The 17,168-nt window shown below is 48.1% G+C and overlaps 1 protein-coding gene across 1 annotated transcript; it reads left to right on the forward strand.

Annotated features, from left to right (window-relative positions):
- The first annotated feature begins 2,323 nt into the window (after positions 1-2,323).
- On the forward strand, positions 2,324-4,156 carry LOC122372802 (serine-aspartate repeat-containing protein F-like). Its single transcript, XM_043350394.1, has 2 exons — positions 2,324-2,392; positions 2,716-4,156. The coding sequence occupies exons 1-2, from the start codon at positions 2,381-2,383 to the stop codon at positions 4,081-4,083; spliced, it is 1,380 nt and encodes a 459-aa protein (XP_043206329.1). The 5' UTR covers positions 2,324-2,380; the 3' UTR covers positions 4,084-4,156.
- Positions 4,157-17,168: the final 13,012 nt, after the last annotated feature.

Here is a 17,168-nt window from a genome sequence, read left to right on the forward strand (position 1 = left end):
TTGGTGTAACAAGATTTGGCTTAAATCAAAGGTCAGGTACCTATATCAAAGTTCAGCTTTCTATCTCCAGCGTATTCCAAGCTATCGGCGAAAAAAGCTATGGGGGGGGGGGGGGAGGCGGCACCCGCCACCCTCCCCTCAACCGGTGAGGGTTGAAAAGCTTTTAAACTCATAGAAAGCACCACCAATAAGTGTATTTTTGTGCTGACGTAGACATTTGCAAAAAACGGGGAGGGTAGCAAACCAGTACAACTGCAGGTTGACAAGGCAAGAAGTGGCCGACAGCGAACCCAGAAGACACCTGGGAGGACGCGAGATTTAGCTCAGTTTAATTTCAGAATAAGTACGGCGGCAGTGAGACAATCAGCGTCCGGCGGCGTTGTTGGACGGTGGAGCATTGGACGCCGATTGTATCCGTTATATCCGTGTGTACACGAGGGTTCACCAGAGCACGACCTGGCGTCACCCGGACACCAGACGGCTGCCGGCGAGGGGCCGCCCCCCCCCCCGTTCCACCTGGTGGACACCGCGTGTCCCGCTCCGTGTCCACGTCCGCCAGAGCGGGGCCGTGTCCGTGCACCGGCAGCCGGATATCAGACAGATATCGGACGGATATCAAACGGATATCAGCCGGATATCAGACAGATATCAGATGGATATCAGATGGATATCAGACGGATATCAGATGGATATGAGTTATGGACAGATATCGGACGGATATCATACAGAAATCAGACGGATATCAGACGGATATCAGACGGATATCAGATGGATATCAGACAGATATAAGACCCCTATCCACTCCTAGCCACCCCTATCCTACCATGGCCACCGAGCCACTGCCTGACGCCAAAGCCCTCAGCCCTCAGCCTTCAGCTCTCAGTCCTCAGCCCTCGGCCCTCAGCAGCCCAGCAGCCCGCAGCCGGCACACAGGGCACACCGACAGCTCCCCTGCTCCCGCCCGTGACTGTCCCCTGCTCCTGCCCGTGACTATATCCCCTGCTCCCGCCCGTGACTGTCCCCTGCTCCTGCCCGTGACTGTCCCTGGAGCTGACGATTGCCGCGTAAACTAAAAATTGAGGACATAATAGAACACGTGAAAATACCGTATTAACAATCCACACCAACTTAGACCATTGAGCAGTTTTATGAGAAACACACCAGGATATCCGAACAAGCTCTTCTGTTTCATGGACTGATTCTCTACTGTTGAAAAGACAGCTCATAACATGAACAGAGCACAGCTAGGTACAATTGTAAGGATACAATGGTTTCTAATTTCGCCGGACTGGCCGTGCAATGTGCATAGCTGTAGCATCCGTTGGCGTGCCTATGCACACTTGTCGGTGGTTTCTGAGAAGCACCCAAGCTCGCCGCAGCTGTCCTGCTACCTATCACTACACATCACTAACGCTAACCGCCAATCGTGAAGCAAGGTGCGTTTTAAAAGTGATTCGTGAGTGGCCCTCAAGCAATACTGGGCAGCTAGCATTTAGATCATTGTCTTGATAATATTATATGCATATCTCTTTAACCAGCGCCCCGCTGGGCGCTGAGCTATTCAGCCATACGCGCCCTGCTGGGGGGGCAGATTCTGCCCCCCCTGTCTAACTTCCGAACCGATGGTCGTAGAAAGACGGGGAAAACGGCAATCGAAAGCTCTCAACAAGGTAGATCTTAAGAGACAATTTTTTTTTTGCTCGAGTAGGTCAAAGGTCATGTAAGGTCAGGTCAAGGATACAGATTAGTCGCTTAAATTTTCAGGGAATGTGTTAAATGGATGCATGATAAGGTACTGAAAGGGGGCAGCCCCCCCCCCCAGCGGGGTGCAGGATAAAAGAAATGATACCTAGTGCACACACAGAACATAAAAACAGACTTAAAGGCACACACCATCGGAGCAAAATACTGAGTTAGGTAAATTACGTAAATTTAATTAGGTATGGGTATTTGAATGGTGGCTTTATGGGAACCGATTGCAGGAATGAACTAGCGTATCAATGTTTTACCATTTATAGTGTGACGATGTAGGGTGATAAGGTGAGATGGTCTGAGACATCAGCAGCAAAATGACCGGTTCGGTGTTAAATGCGGCAAAAGTGAGTTTCCGTGTACCGTTGTAAGGAAGCATTGAAATATCTGATCAGCTTTGAAATCTACGCCTGCCTGTGTCCGTGTCACGTACAATGCACATTGTTGGCACGTTTGTATCTGCGCTGTGCGCGGCCAGTGCGTCCGCTTCCTCGTGGTGCGTGACGGAGAGACCTTGGTGAACTGGAGCCGGTATTTAAGGGAGCGGGCCCCGAACTCAGCGAGACAGTGTGACGCGGTGTGACGGGACGCAGAGTGGGACCCTCTCCGAGCCGACACCGGCGCCAGAATGACTCCTCTGGTGAGTACGGCCGCGGCCAGTGTCTGCCGTCAACCAATCGTGACGTAATTCAGGACAAATGAAATCGCCATCGCTTCTACATGTTACTCATATTTCGACGGGAAAGCTGCTCTCTAGCATCATTATCAAGGTGATTATGTAAGAGAGCAATTAGAGATAGTAAAAAATAATACAAGTTTCCGGTCAAAGTGATGATTCATTGTGCATATTTTCCGGCGAACTGTAGCCAGAATCCGTGTGATATCAGGCACAGTTACATGTATAGCGGTGGTCTGTCCTGTAACTCTCGACCACCTTTGACGCCCTGTGTTGCCCTGTTCCAGGCCCTCCTCTGTCTCCTCCTGACCCTGGGCTCGGGGACGGCCCGTCCGGACGGACGACTGCTGTATGCCGCCACCTCCGGCCCCGCGGCAGCTGCCCCCTCTCTGGAGCAGGCGGCAGACACCGCGGGCCCCTCCGGCCCCGTGGGAGCTGCCCCCTCTCTGGAGCAGACGGCAGACACGGCGGGCTCCTCCGCCGCGCGCGGGGCACACACCGACACCGGTCTGACACCGGATGGAGGTCGGCCGGCAGCGGCTTCAGAGTCTCCGGCGGGTGAGGCAGACGACGACCGAGGCTCGGCTGCCCCGCGGCAGGGTCAGGACTCGGGCGAGCTCGGCGCTGACGCGTCCGGCGCTGACAGCGGTGAGGACGGCGGTGTGGACCCGCTGAGCGGGGGAGCGGCGGCCGCAGGGAGCCAGGGTGACTTGGTGGACGACATGGGCCGACAGGAGGACGGCGGAGTGGAGGGTGAGCAAATGGACGATAGCGAAGGTGACGGTGCTGACGGAGGTGACGACTATGACGCTGGTGGTGACGAAGACCACAAGGCCGGCAGTGAAAACGATACTGATGATGGTGATGACGATGACGACGACGATGGCAATGATGCTGCCGATGATGATCAAGACGACGATGATGAGTTTGATGAAGATGATGATTCTGAGGATTATGATGAAGAGGAGGAAAAGGAGGATGAGGGTGATGATGAAGATGATGAGGATGAAGAGCAGGAGGAGGATGAGGACGATTATGAGGATAAGGATGAGGATGATGAGGAGGATGAGGATGAGGATGATGAGGATGAGGATGACGAGGAGGAAGAAGATGACGGTGAGGAGGATTATGAGGATGAGGATGATGAGGATGATGAAGATGATGATAACGAGGAGGAGGAAGATGGCGATGATAGTGAGGATGAGGATGAGAAGAATGAGGACGATGACAATGAGGATGAAGATGAGGATGAAGATGAGGATGAGGATGATGAGGATGATGAGGAAGATAATGATGACGATAACGGTGATGCCATTGCAAAAACTGAAGATGATAAAGACTCCGTCAACGACGACAACAAAATCGAGGGTGATCAGAAGGACAATGGACAAGAGACCGTCGATGGCGATCAGTTGAGCGGTGAAGTCGAGGAGGGTGGACACGGGGACGACCAGGACGGGCTGACGTCAAGTGCGGAGGGAGCCGCCTCTGCTGAAGCCACCGAGGGAGCGGCGCAGCCGGCGGCCCCGGAGAGCGGATCCGCGCCGCCTCAGCCGCCCTCTGATGCTGCTGCTGCTGAGGTGACAGACGACGAGAGCGGTGTCGCCAGTGACGCCAGTGATAGTGATCAGGACACCAACAGTGACTCGCGATGAATTTTACCAGTACCATGCTGCTCTATCGTCTGTTTTTCTTTCTATTTTTGAATAAGGACTCTTCTGAAGGCTGGCTATACTATAGGCTATTTTGATGTGTTCTAATGTATGTTTTGTTTGCTCTATTTAATACATGGGGCATTCCACGATAGATCGTACCAGGCCCGTCACCCTCATCTCTCAGATTTTAATGAAAATCGGTCCTAGGGGTAATCATAGGCCCCAAAGACGCCTGGCAAAATATCAGACTTCTCAGATCAAAACTTTTTGAGTTATATTGCATTACATTTTTTAAACTTCGGTATGTAACGGTGAGTTTGATGGCCTATAACTCAAGAACGGGTTAAGCAACCAACAAAAAATAAACAACACTAAGCTTGCGATGAATCACAAATTAATATTACTATTTAAAAATTCCAAAGAAAAAATTTCATTGTTGAGCAAAAACCTTAATCTTTTTTCATTTGCCTCTAATGACTTTTGGGACCAAAATTTTTCACATTTTTATTTTTTCAAAATAATCTTCATGTCATTGCAAATCGACATGCAAAAAATTAGAAAGGTGTTCTTTCTATAAGTTCCTCATTTTCCCGCAAACAAAATGGGTTTCGGAGGGGTTGATACGACCCCAGCACGCCGTTTCGCTTCTAATAGAGCTAGAGCCTCGCGGAAAAAACGAGCGTGTGTGCCGTTACAAGTCGCAGCGATTGATACCCGATTTTAAGGTCTCAGGTTAACCGGTAGCGTCTGAGGTCAGGTCACGCGACTGAAGTTACGGGTTCGGTTTTTAGTAAATAACTTCGCAAAAAAATGGCCGCAGAGCCGCGATTTTGGCATCATTGTGTTCGCCTAGCTCAGGTGCATCGAATGGTATACTTTTTGCCAGGGTGAGGTCAACTCAAGTAGTTGACCTCGGGTCAAGGTCAGGTCAGAGCCCCTCAGGTCACGAAGCTGGGCAAAGGGTATCATATGACATATCATTCGATTCGGAAGGTCTTCCCGAGTCCATTGGTGGCTTTTCCGACTCTCTAGCTCCATTTGATCGGGAGTTATTGACGAAAAACTCGTACGACCCTAGTGACGTCATAAATGACGTCAAGCAAGGTTAACAATGCAAAAGTAAAGCATTGGACTTTGCAAGGAGTGCATGAAATCACGATACCATGTACGTGGGATAGTTTTAGATCATTCTCGGCGCCAAAATAACAGTTTTTATATTTCCCCATTGATTTATAACAGTGATGTCACGTGACCGACCTGACCTCATGTAACCTTGAAAAATTCCCAGATATACAAGTTGTGAGATCCAGAGGAGGACACCATGTATGCGTCCTGTAGCTTTCATCTCGGACAGCTATGGTCATTGGCGTCCAAAACAATGTCAGAACCAAACAGCCTTTTTCACCCTCGCGCTTATAGGAAAGAGGGTTGAATGAACCCTCTTTTCACTTTTTTTCAGATGACTCAGACTTGAATTGAAATTTCAGTAACCCGTGATGTCACTAGGCAGCTTTACCACGCCATTTGTAAGCTCCCCTCCCGAAATCACTAATCGAAACCGTTATCGTGACGTAAAATAAATACATTTATAGAAAGAACACCTTCCTAATTTTTTGCATACTTCTTAACAATGAGCCAAATATTTTTTCAAAGAAATAAAAATTCAAAAAAATTTGGTCCCAAAGTCCAAAAAATACAAATGAAAGAAAACTCGATATGTCATATATCAAAAATAGCGTATTTTTCGAAATTTCAAAAATACATATTAATCTCTGTTTCATTGCAAGTTCAATGTTATATAACATTTGGCATTTGAATAATCCGTCTTAGAGTTACAGCCCGCCAAACTTAGCGCTGCAAAGCAAGATCCAAAAAATGTTATGCACCATAACTCAAAAAATACTTATCTGATAAGCCTGAAATTGTTACAGGTGGATTCAGAGCCCCTGATTACCCCTGAGACCAATTCTCGTCAAATTCCGAGAGATGAGGGTGTCAAATTGGAAAAAAGTGGTACGATCTATCGTGGAATGCCCCACATGTATTATAACACAGTTATCCAAGGCTTCGTCTTCTTCTCACGACACCAATAAGCTTTCCGCCAATCACAGAGGCTTTTGCAGCTAAAACAGATACTGATTACCTGATCAAATTGTTTTATTCTTATGCAGCATTCTCCGCAAGTCCTTTATCCCTACCACCATTCGGCAATGGAATCTTCTTCCTGAAACCCTTCGCAATACCCCATCCCGCCGTGAATTCACTCGTCAAGTCTGGCAGCGATTTGGGGCACCGGAGCCACCAACACTGCATTCAGTACACTGTAAAAAATATTGACTAGCCCCTCGTCAAATGATTCTCAACGCTAAATGTCGGGGGTACAGACTAGTTTTGCATCCTACTTTTGACACACGCTGCGAGCCCCTGGCTTGTTTTGTGTTCGTCAGATGACAGTTACCAGGTGTCGGTTAGTTTTTACCACGTCCCAAAAATAGCTGGAGCGTTTCTGCCTTGTTTTGGAAGCAGGTCCTCGTTAATGCTGTGTATGATAACAAAGTACCTAGTAACAATAATAACGAAAAACAATGTCAAAACGAGGGCGGCTTGTTTAGTGACGATGCTCAAAAGAAGCATCGTCTTGTTCCTACTTAACGAATGAAGCTCAAACTAGGTCAAAACTAACGTATTGCTCAACCCATAGTCAGATGACCAGCAGATTCTACGCCGCCCAATCCAGTCATCGAATTTGCCAGCGAATTCGTTTGAAGACCATCATATTATTAAATATCGGTGGTCTTCAAACGAAATCCCTTACCAGTTTGATGACGAATTCATCCGGCCCATTCCAAAAACGCTCAAGATAAAATGAAAGTGTATTTCTGAAATAATATGCTTTCTTGCAATGCACCTTTCGTATATCAAGCGAATCTTTCACTTCCAGCGCCCGTTTACAGTTATCAATCGAATCAGAAGCATGCACATACCTATCGATAGATCTGAACCTAAGAACACAGACGACATTTTGTAGAGTACCTGTCTGAGCCTATGCAGTGGAGCCCGTGAGCCGCCCAACCGCAGCTGCCTCATGAACTTGATGATAGGTCTGAACCTCAGATTGGCCAGAGCTTGGCCGTCAATAACCAGCTTATTCATATCCACAGTTGTAGTGACTTAGGGTTTGGAATTTGCCAAACCTAAGTTTTGATTACCAAGAGAAGTTTTGTACTTCTTGCACTTGCCCTTTCTTCATAACTTTGGCGGAAATCGTCGTAGTGAAACTTCAGTGTTCCGTTAGCTGTCGGTTCTTGAGAGAGTTGGCCAGGCCGGACACCGGGGGCGGCTCCACAACTTTCGAAAAATTAAACCTAAGTCCTATTGCACTGCATGGAGAGCAATTCATTTAAAATCGCTCTTGTTTCGCCCCCCCCCCCCTCGACAACTTTGCAAACGTCTCTGCGCGATTTGGTTGAGAATAATGGCTTATGGCAAGTTATTGAATCAGAACGTCGATCACTGCAGGTCATATATCGGCAAGCAATTCTTCATAACTAGACACTGCACAAATGGAAACGATACAGGTTTGCCCATTGATAAACACTCGCACTGCACAGACTCGCGCACCCCCGACCGAACGCGGCACGGCACAGCGCAACAGCTGGCGCCGGGAAGCCGGGAACGTATTAAGTGAAGGATTCACAGGTGCGCAACTTTATTGCGAACAATAAAAACCTACCGCAAACGATTAAAAAAAAAAAAGTTTTAGGGCAATCGGAAATACAAATGTATTGACTTATAGAAATAAAATTGTCATTCACCTTCCAAATAACCCAACAATTTATTTGCCGTAAAAAGTGTCTGGAAATGGAAAGTTGCTAACATGATTCGGCAAGTAGGGAAACGCAGCCGCTACCTGGCGAATAATCTCAGGCTGGTTTAGTGGCGAGTGCATTGCTACGGCTTGTTCCTCAACCTTCACAGATTACTATGACAAAACTACCCCTAGTATTTTGATCATCCTGAGGCTGGCTTTCACCTAATAATTTGATGAGGGTCTTCCTCGTTTCGGATTGAGGCGAAAACAAACGTCAAACAACCTTGATAGTTAATCCAGCACTTCAAAACAAAGGTACACCTAGGGTATCATTACAATACCGGATCATAACGATCTGGATAGTTCTCAGCCTGTAAGCTAACTAAGCGGTAACTAGTCAAGTGGTAGGTACCGGAAGCATTGACAACCTGGTGACTGTTTCGAGACCCTTGTTTTGACACATAGCTCGTCAATATTTTTTACAGTGTAGGGACCAAAAGGGCTAGCACATACCACACCAGACTACGAGTCGGTCTATCACATCTACATGCATCTACATGCACATCTATATCAACACCAACTTGCACAAAGCCCAGCATGCACATGTGGACATCAGTCATCACCAAGATGACACTGCACACTACATACTCCGGTGCCCCCTATACACACACCAAAGATCACTTCTCCTCAACGCGGCGCGAACAATCATACCAAACTTCGAAAACATTTCCTACAAATGCAAGCTTAGTGCACTCCTATTCGGCAATGATCTTACTGAGAACCAGGGAATCAGCATAACACATCATCTCCATGCATACATTGTACATACTCAACGCTTCAACACGCACACACAGCAATAACACACACACACACACACACACTACATCGTACCCGATTGTTGCTGTCCGGGGCCCGGACACCTGTGACTATGTCCGGAGGGCTGCTCGGCGGGCTGCTGGCGGGGCCGTCGTGACCTGTTGCCAGGTGGTTTTATTTTGCACTTAATTTTCGTGTTAATATTTCATTTTTGTGCGTGTATTTGTGTTTATGTTTTGTAGGAAAGGCGCTTTGATTTAAGCATTTTGCTTTTGCGCCGATCCGTGATTATTTTCTCCGATGTTTCTTGTTCTTGGTTTCCAAAATATACTGAAGTGAAGTGAAGTTAAGTGAAGCATTAAATGCTTACCTACATATACCTATAGGCCGTTTTCACGACGAGTTATCTGGCGAATGAACTAAACTTGACCAAATCTGCACCAAATCTCATTTACAGCAAATATTGCCATATCATGAATTTATTTCAGCGTTTTAATCAAAATTTTAATTTTCTGAGTCTGATAATATGAAAAATCACGTTTATAAGCAACTAGTGCAACCTAGCTGATAATAGCCGTTTTCACGACGGGCTATCCGGCGAGTGCACCTAATTTGACCAAATCTGCACCTAATACCTTTTTTCTGCAAATATCTTTATTTAATAAATTTATTTCAGTGTTTTAATCGATGATACTCTCTGATAATATGACAAAGCAGGCATATAAGCAATTAGTGCAACCCTAGCTGATAGCTCTACTAAGAGATACACTGAACCTAATTTGACCAAATCTGCACCTAATCTGCACCAAATATGCACCAAATGTGTACCAGATGGCCGTCGTGAAAACGGCAAATAACTAAGAAACACAATGGACCTAATTTGACCAAAATATGCACCAAATCTGCAACAAATGTGAGCCAAATATGTACCAGATAGCTGTCGTGAAAACGGCCTCAGTTAGGTATACCGATTTTCCTTTTTTTAGTTTGAACATTTGAATGGATGGTTTACAGGATCACATTGCATGTATGTATGTATGTATGTATGCATGTATTAACCCGCTCCCCACTGGGGCCTGCGAATAACGCGCCCTACTGGGAGGGGGGGGGGGGCTCTTCATAGCCCCCCTCCTAACTCCGAAATTACTGGGCCGATCGTCAAAATTTAAACGGTGTCTGATAGCCCCGGAAAAACTGTCGAGCGAAACCTAATTTAAATGACCTCAAGGTCACCGATGACATCAAAGGTCAGGTCAAAGTAAAAATTATTAGCATTTTCGCTTGTTCACATTTTGGTCTCTGGCCGCCGTCTTACAAGTCCAGTCAGGCTCATTTTTTGTTTACACACTTGTGAACAGATGCTTTAGATACCCTAAGGGTACCAAACTTGTACTTTGATTATCAGGTCAGTGTCCGGTCATCACAGGTCACGGAAATATTATATCATGCGTCGGTCACGTGACACATGTTTTATGGTCCATTTAGGCCATATATTTCGACTTTGATGCTGCTTGTGTCTTTCGAGGTCATTTTGAGTTGAATTTAGCTTAGGTCAGGTCACTTTCAGGTCAAAAAAGTCAAATTTTGAAGTTGAAGTTTTTCATCAAAAAGGTTTGTATTGGATGCAGTTTGAGCTCAGGAACACGATGGTGCTACTTATTAGTGGTGTCAATCGGAACTTGAATCTTCGGAATTCCGATTTCGTCCAATGTCCAATTCGGAATTTGGTTGGACAATGGCAGCAGGCATTGGACAACTTTGGACAATTGCTTGCTACACCTCAACATTTTTTAAAAAGTAGTCGTGTTTAACATTGATTTGCTATAAGAAAGCTCAGCTTTCGATATGATTAACACTTTTGAGCTTGTAACGGTACATGAAAAGCAAATTAAATAACAGTGTTGAGTGTAAACTATTGCGTAGGTGTTGGACATCTTTGGACAAATGACTGGCTTGGACATTTTTGGACGGACAATCGACGTAAGCATTGGACATTGGACGGACTTTGGACATACGTTTTCTGAAATTGACACCACTACTACTTATATTGGTGTACGATGTCAAATACGTACTGAAAATTGATTTCAAAAATTTATAATTGCGAATTTTTTGCAATAATGCGTATAACTTGGCCATTTTTGAAGATATTTAGCTAAAACTTGCTAGAGTAAGTCATAAGCATGTGTTCTATCATATTTATCCCGTTTTTTTTCGAAAGGTCAAAAAGTTATTGAAAAAAATATAGAAATATGAATTTTGAATTTTATTATATATAATTTCAAAATTTTCAAAATTTTGAAAATACGAGATGGCAGTTTGATACCGCAGTCTATTTTGAGTCCTATCATGCAAAGAAATTGAATCTAGATCAAAAACTGAGCTCTTGGGAGCGATTGCCGTGGTTCAATGTTTTGCGTCGAAATCGGCCGAACATGACGTCACTCTGACGTCATTTCCGGCCGACCTATGGTAGCTACGAAGTTCATATTTTGACACTAGGTGTCAAATTGATGCAGCCGAAAGTACTAAAAGTTGGGCGTCGATATGTCAAGCGGTTTGGAAGTTATTGCAGAAAAACGGGAGGGGGGCTATGAATAGTCCCCCCCAATGGGGCGCGGGTTAACCCGCGCCCCGCTGGGCTATTCAGCCATACGCGCCCTGCTGAGGGGGGGGGGCAGATTCTGCCCCCCCCCTTCCGAACCGATGGTCGTAGAAAGACGGGGAAACGGCAATCGAAAGCTCTAAAAAAAGGCGGATCTTAAGAGCCCAAATTTTTTTTGCTTAAGTAGGTCAGAGGTCAGGTCAAGGTCAGGTCAAGGGTACAAAATGCAAGTTTCTACAGTATCGGCCATAGTTGCCGTAGTTGCCGAAGAATGGACTGAGACTGATTGCCCAAAACGTGTAGGCTACCAAGAAAATATTCGTTGCATACAATATCGTGCAAAGGTCAAGGTCAATGTCAGGTCTGGTCACCAAAAACGAAATATAGAAAAGGGCATGTGCAGCACATGTTTTAAGGGTCATTTTATTCATAGAATTCAATAGGCACACTCAATAAATGATATGGACCACATCTGGATGAATTTCAGGTCGAGGTCAGGTCAAGTTCAGGTCAAGTGAGGTCAAATTTTGAAGTTGGTTGTTAAGGCCTAAAAAGGTGTCTGTCTCATGCAGTTTATCACGGCGAATCGAATGGTGCTATTTTTGTTTCCGTACGAGGTCTAAAACTTTCAAAAAATCATTTTTCGAAAATTTTGTGTGTCGTGACGTTATAAAATGTTGAATAACTCCCACATTTTTGAACCGATTCTTTTAAAAAATTGGTATGTAGGTGCACATAGACAAGTTCTCTGACATATATTCCGGTTTTTACGATACACTCAAAATTTTGTATTTTATAATTATTTTCCCAAAAAGTCAGTTTCTTGAGAAAAAATGGGCTAAAATCCAAAATTTTCAAAAAACTGAGATAGTCATTTGATAGACAAAGTAGATTCACGTATAAATTTTTTGTTACGTCTTGATTCTTTTAAAAATGAAGATGTTAGCACCGTTTGCACCTCGCACGCACCCCGGTGTATGGCGCCGTGCTTACTTTAGCGTCATACGTCAACATGCGCGCTAGCGGCCTCTGTCGGCGGCATCTCCGGACGCAGCGGGCAGGTGGCGCTGCGTGCATGGTATGCCTGCGCAGTGCATAGATAGGCACACCCGCAACGAGCAGATGACAAACACGCGGATAGCTGAACCCTCGCCCGGTGTGGGTATCAGCCAAGTTGACGACGAACAAAGCAACCTCTATAAGTTCGTGCAAATATGTGAAAGATCATGTTTTGATCAGGTCAATGCTGAGGACTGAGGTCAGTAGAGTTCATCAAAAGCGGAATTTTCAGGTCAATTTTCCCCGTTTTGACATTTTCGTAGACCGGAGCATAGTGGTGAGTCAGCTACAGCATCGCAGAACAGCGCTTTCGACAGCTTTTTCAAAACTCGTTTGTAAACATGCCTTCGAATTTGATCTCACGTCACATGCAATGGTTTGAAAAAAGACTAAAATCGATAGAGCTAGTCATCCATATTCAATTTTCTGAGTTTTTAACCTCTGGATGATAAGCTACCTATAGGAATAAATGGGTTGCAAAGTATTTTAGACGCATAGTTACTAAGTGGCCTGGTGACCTGACCTTAGAATTTAGATGTTTTGGGGTCAACATGTTTGCACACGGCAACATTTTTTTTGCATTTTTGCGCAACTTGAAATATAATGGGTAAGCTATGCTAAGCCAACCGCAATTTGCTCCACAGCTAAAATTGACGAGTGAGGCCAACCTCCCCCTCCCCCATCCCTTTCCAACAAGGCGAAGGCTGAGCACCTACGCAATATGGAGGACAAGTTAATGAGCACCGTGAGGCGAGTTTATTTGATACACATACGCGTTGGACAATGTGGCACAAGTGCCCAGTTTTGATGGGCACACTCAACTCTTGGATTGAAACCCACCCTTGGTGGGTTTCACCCACACTTGGTGAAACTGGGCCCAGAATAGCGCAATCAGACGGTCAGTGTCGGGGCCTGCGCAAACTCTGATTAGCACCGACTCAGGCTCCGTCAAACCGTACGTCCAAACATTCTGCAGCTCCATACAAGGTGCGCTTTTTAGAGCGCGTATAAAATTGTGATGATCATTTTGCGCCCATAAAAACCAAGCCTTCTCGCAATAGTTGTTTATTTTTTCACCCACGCCGTGCTGGTGGTCTGAATTTTCCGTGTTGTGTCGGAGAGGGGGGGGGGTCACGTCCCCCCGTCTTACTCAGCTCATGGCCCACGTAGCGACACGCGATAAGCGGCATTCGAAAGAGCGTAAAAAATAATGACGAATATGCTACAGTATTTTTTTAGTTCAGATCAAAGGTCAGGTCCCCAGAGGTCATCAAAGGCCAAATTTTGTCTATTTCAACAGCTTTCGAAACACACAACGCATAACTCGGAAACCAATAGAGCTACAGCACATAAGAAAAGCGCGTTCGATAGTTTTTTTCACCGGCCTTTCTGATTCCTGTTTTCAGATTTTAACGGTTTAGGCTTCAGAGGGCAAAAACTGTAAAAATAGCCGTTCTTGCGAAAAATGATTTTCGGTATAGATAGCTTTTTACTTAATCAGGCCACGACCTTACTTTTGCCAGTATCGTGTTCCTCTCGTCAAAACGCGTTGAATAAACTATCCCTCGCCGGACCTATTGGTTTTCTACATAGACGCGCCGGCCGAGGGGGGGGGGGGGCGGGTACGACCCCCCTCGCCGTTTCGCCCCTGGTGGAGCTAGCGCGTCGCAGAAAAAACGTGCGTGTGCGCCGTTACGAGACGCAGAGATTGGTACCCGATTTTAAGGTCCTAGGTCAACCGGTGACCTCTGAGGTCAGGTCAAGTGCCCCAAGGTACGGTTCAGTTTTTGGTGAATAACTTCGCAAAAAACGGCCACAGAGCGCCGATTTTGGCAGCATCGTGTTCGTCTCGATCAGGCGAGTCGAATGATATACTTTTTGTCCGGGTCAGGTCAACTTGGGGTGTTGACCTCAGGTCAAGGTCAGGTCAGCACCCCCAGGTCACGAAGTTGGTCGAAAGGGGTCATGTCGCATATCATTCGATTCGGCAGTTCTTCCTGAGTCCATTGGTGGCTTTCCCGACTCGCCAGCTCAATTTGATCAAGAGTTATTGAAGAAAAAATAATATGACCTTGATGACGTCATAAATGACGTCACGCAAGGTCAACATTGCAAAAGTGACGCATCTAACCTTGCAAGGAGTGCATAAAATCACGATTCTGTGTGCTTGAGATAGTTGGAGATCGTTCCCGGCGCCAGAATAGCAGTTTTCATTTTTCCCCATTGACTTATAATGGTGAGGTCACGAAAATGACCTGACCTCATATGACCTTTAGGAAAAATCCGAGATATACAAGTTGTGAGACTCATAATGGGTACTAGATCCTGCAAGTTTCATTTCCCTGTGACATCTCCTGTGGCAGTGAGGGCGTTGCGAAGTTGCGACATCTGAAGACCGTGCAGAGGTTCACTTATGACGTCATAGGTCAGTGACTTGACCTGACCTAAAAATGCGGTTGGTGTCAAAAGATTTGGCTTGAATCAAAGGTCAGGTATGCCAAGTTTCAGTTCTCTATCGCCAGCGTGTTTGGAGCTATCGCGAAAAAACCCTATGGAGGGGGGCGGCACCCGCCCCCCCCCTCGGCCGGCGAGGGCTATACCTAAGTTGACCTTATCAGGTCATTAGAAAAAAATGGCCTCAGGTCTAGGTCATGACCTGACCGGAAAGGGGCATGCTGCACAGCAGTCGATCCGTATCGTCGAACTGAACACATCTGACGTGTTCTTGCCACTCTAGCGTGTCTCTATAAAAAGTTGTAACAAAAAAACTGCTTGTGACCTTTCATGTCCTGAGATGAGCTCAGGGGCACACAGAAGGGTCACAGATGCAATTGGTGTCATGTTTACCTATAAACCGATGTTTGAGAGTGTTTAGAACGACATTCGTCCAAAAGGAGCGCATTTCAAATTTCTCCCGTTGGCTTATACCTAATGGACAGGTAGCAGAATTGACCCGACCTTAGGTTACAGATATCGAAATTCCGAGATAAACGTTTTATGCATACTGCTACGCTTATCAATTGCTGAAAGTTTGAAAGTGGCCATTCAGTCGGTGTAGCTACAGCGAGCCTTTGAACTTTTTCTGCGGTAAGGTCACATGACGTGATCTGGTGACCTGAAAGCGATCGGGGTCTGAAATTTTCACATGTGCGGAAAAGATGTGTGAACAGGTGTACAAAACACGGTGGCGCTGCGTGCTGCCGTTTTTGAGATATTTGCGAACAACATGTAGGGGGAGCGTAACCCCCTCCCCCAAATGGGTTAAGCACAGAATTAATTGTTTTGAAAGTTCAAGCAACCAAAGCATAATAAGGTGCTTGAAGGCATTCATTAGACCTCAAATCAAACGAAGGCATCAAATCTCGAGTAAGCCGAAACCCACGCCTAACCCTCCCATTAATCTGGCACTTTGAGCCGACCGCCTGCCGACCCGGCGCCGAGAAATCACTTCCCGGCCCTAAAGACAGTCCGCTGACCGATAGCTACGCATACCCTCTGATGGTGAGGTCCACGTGGGGTGAGGGGCCCGCCGTCCCCTGTCCCGGGTGGGACGAAACCCCGCCTCAGGCAGGGGGCGCCCCAGCCCGCGGGTGCCGGACGCACCAGGGTATGGACCGGCGCCAGTCGTCGCTCAAACGCCGTGTGAGGTAGTCTCTGTCTCTCTGTGCTCCGTGCGCGCCGCCCCTGCCCCCGCCAGTCGCCGGCCGCCGCTGTGTGCGGGTGCGGCGACTCTGACCGTGTGTGCGCCATCCCTGCCCTGCGCCATGCCGGCCGGCCGGCGGTGTGATGACTACCGCTCTCTGGCGTCCACCCGGTACCTGCAGCAGGCGGCACACCGGTTGGACAGCTCGCTGCGGGAGCGCGCCGGCCTGGTGCCCTCGCTGGCCGCGGCGCTGCTGCTGCTGGTCGGCCTCGGCGGCTGGCTCTGGGGCCGCTGTCTCATCTGGCCGCAGGAGGAGGTACCCGGACCCGGCCCGCCGGACGCGCCGCTCGCCGCCAACGGCACCGCGCTGTGGGGCGAGTGTCTGCGCTCGCGGGGCTCGGCGCTGCTGCTGGCCTACGTGCTGCTGGTGCTGGCCGCGGCCGTGGCGATGGTGGTGGCGGTGCGCGCGGTGCCGCGGCTGCGCCGACAGCTGGAGGTGGCGCGCCGCCTGCTGCGCGCCGACAGCGCCGGCTGCCCGCCGCTGCCGCTCACCGACGTCATCCAGGCCGTGGAGGCCGCCGACATGGCGGAGGCCGAGAGGCTGATCCGCGGCGGCGCCGCCCAGCTCAGCCGCTACGGCGCCCTGCGGCAGACCGTGCTGACCGTCTGGGCGGCCGGAGAGGTCTGAGCGCTGACCGTCTGGGCGGCCGGCGAGGTCTGAGCGCCACCGGCGGGCGGCCGGCGAGGTCTGAGCGCGACCGGCGGGCGGCCGGCGAGGTCTGAGCGCGACCGGCGGCCGGCCGAGCGACCCCGGCACCTGCCGGCGACGGGTCAGTACCGCCGACCCCGGCACCTTCCGGCGACCGGCCAGTACCGCCGACCCCGGCACCTGCCGGCGACCGGTCAGTGCCGCCGACCCAGCACAGCAACCCAGCACCGCTGACCCCAGGCGGAACAGCTCGCACTCCAACGACAGGCCAGGGTCACGACTACCAAGGCACGGCCCTGAACACACCGAGACACGAACTGTGAGAAAGTGAGGCAAGGGCTGGGAGGAAGGAAGAGAGGCGTGGTCATGGACCGTGAGGCGGTGAGACATGGACGTGAGCAGGTGCCACAAGGGCTGTGAGGAATAGAGGCACGGTCACGGGCCG

Source organism: Amphibalanus amphitrite, unplaced genomic scaffold (genome assembly GCF_019059575.1).
Source record: "Amphibalanus amphitrite isolate SeventyFive unplaced genomic scaffold, NRLGWU_Aamphi_draft 001402F_arrow, whole genome shotgun sequence".
Lineage (NCBI taxonomy): Eukaryota > Metazoa > Arthropoda > Thecostraca > Balanomorpha > Balanidae > Amphibalanus > Amphibalanus amphitrite.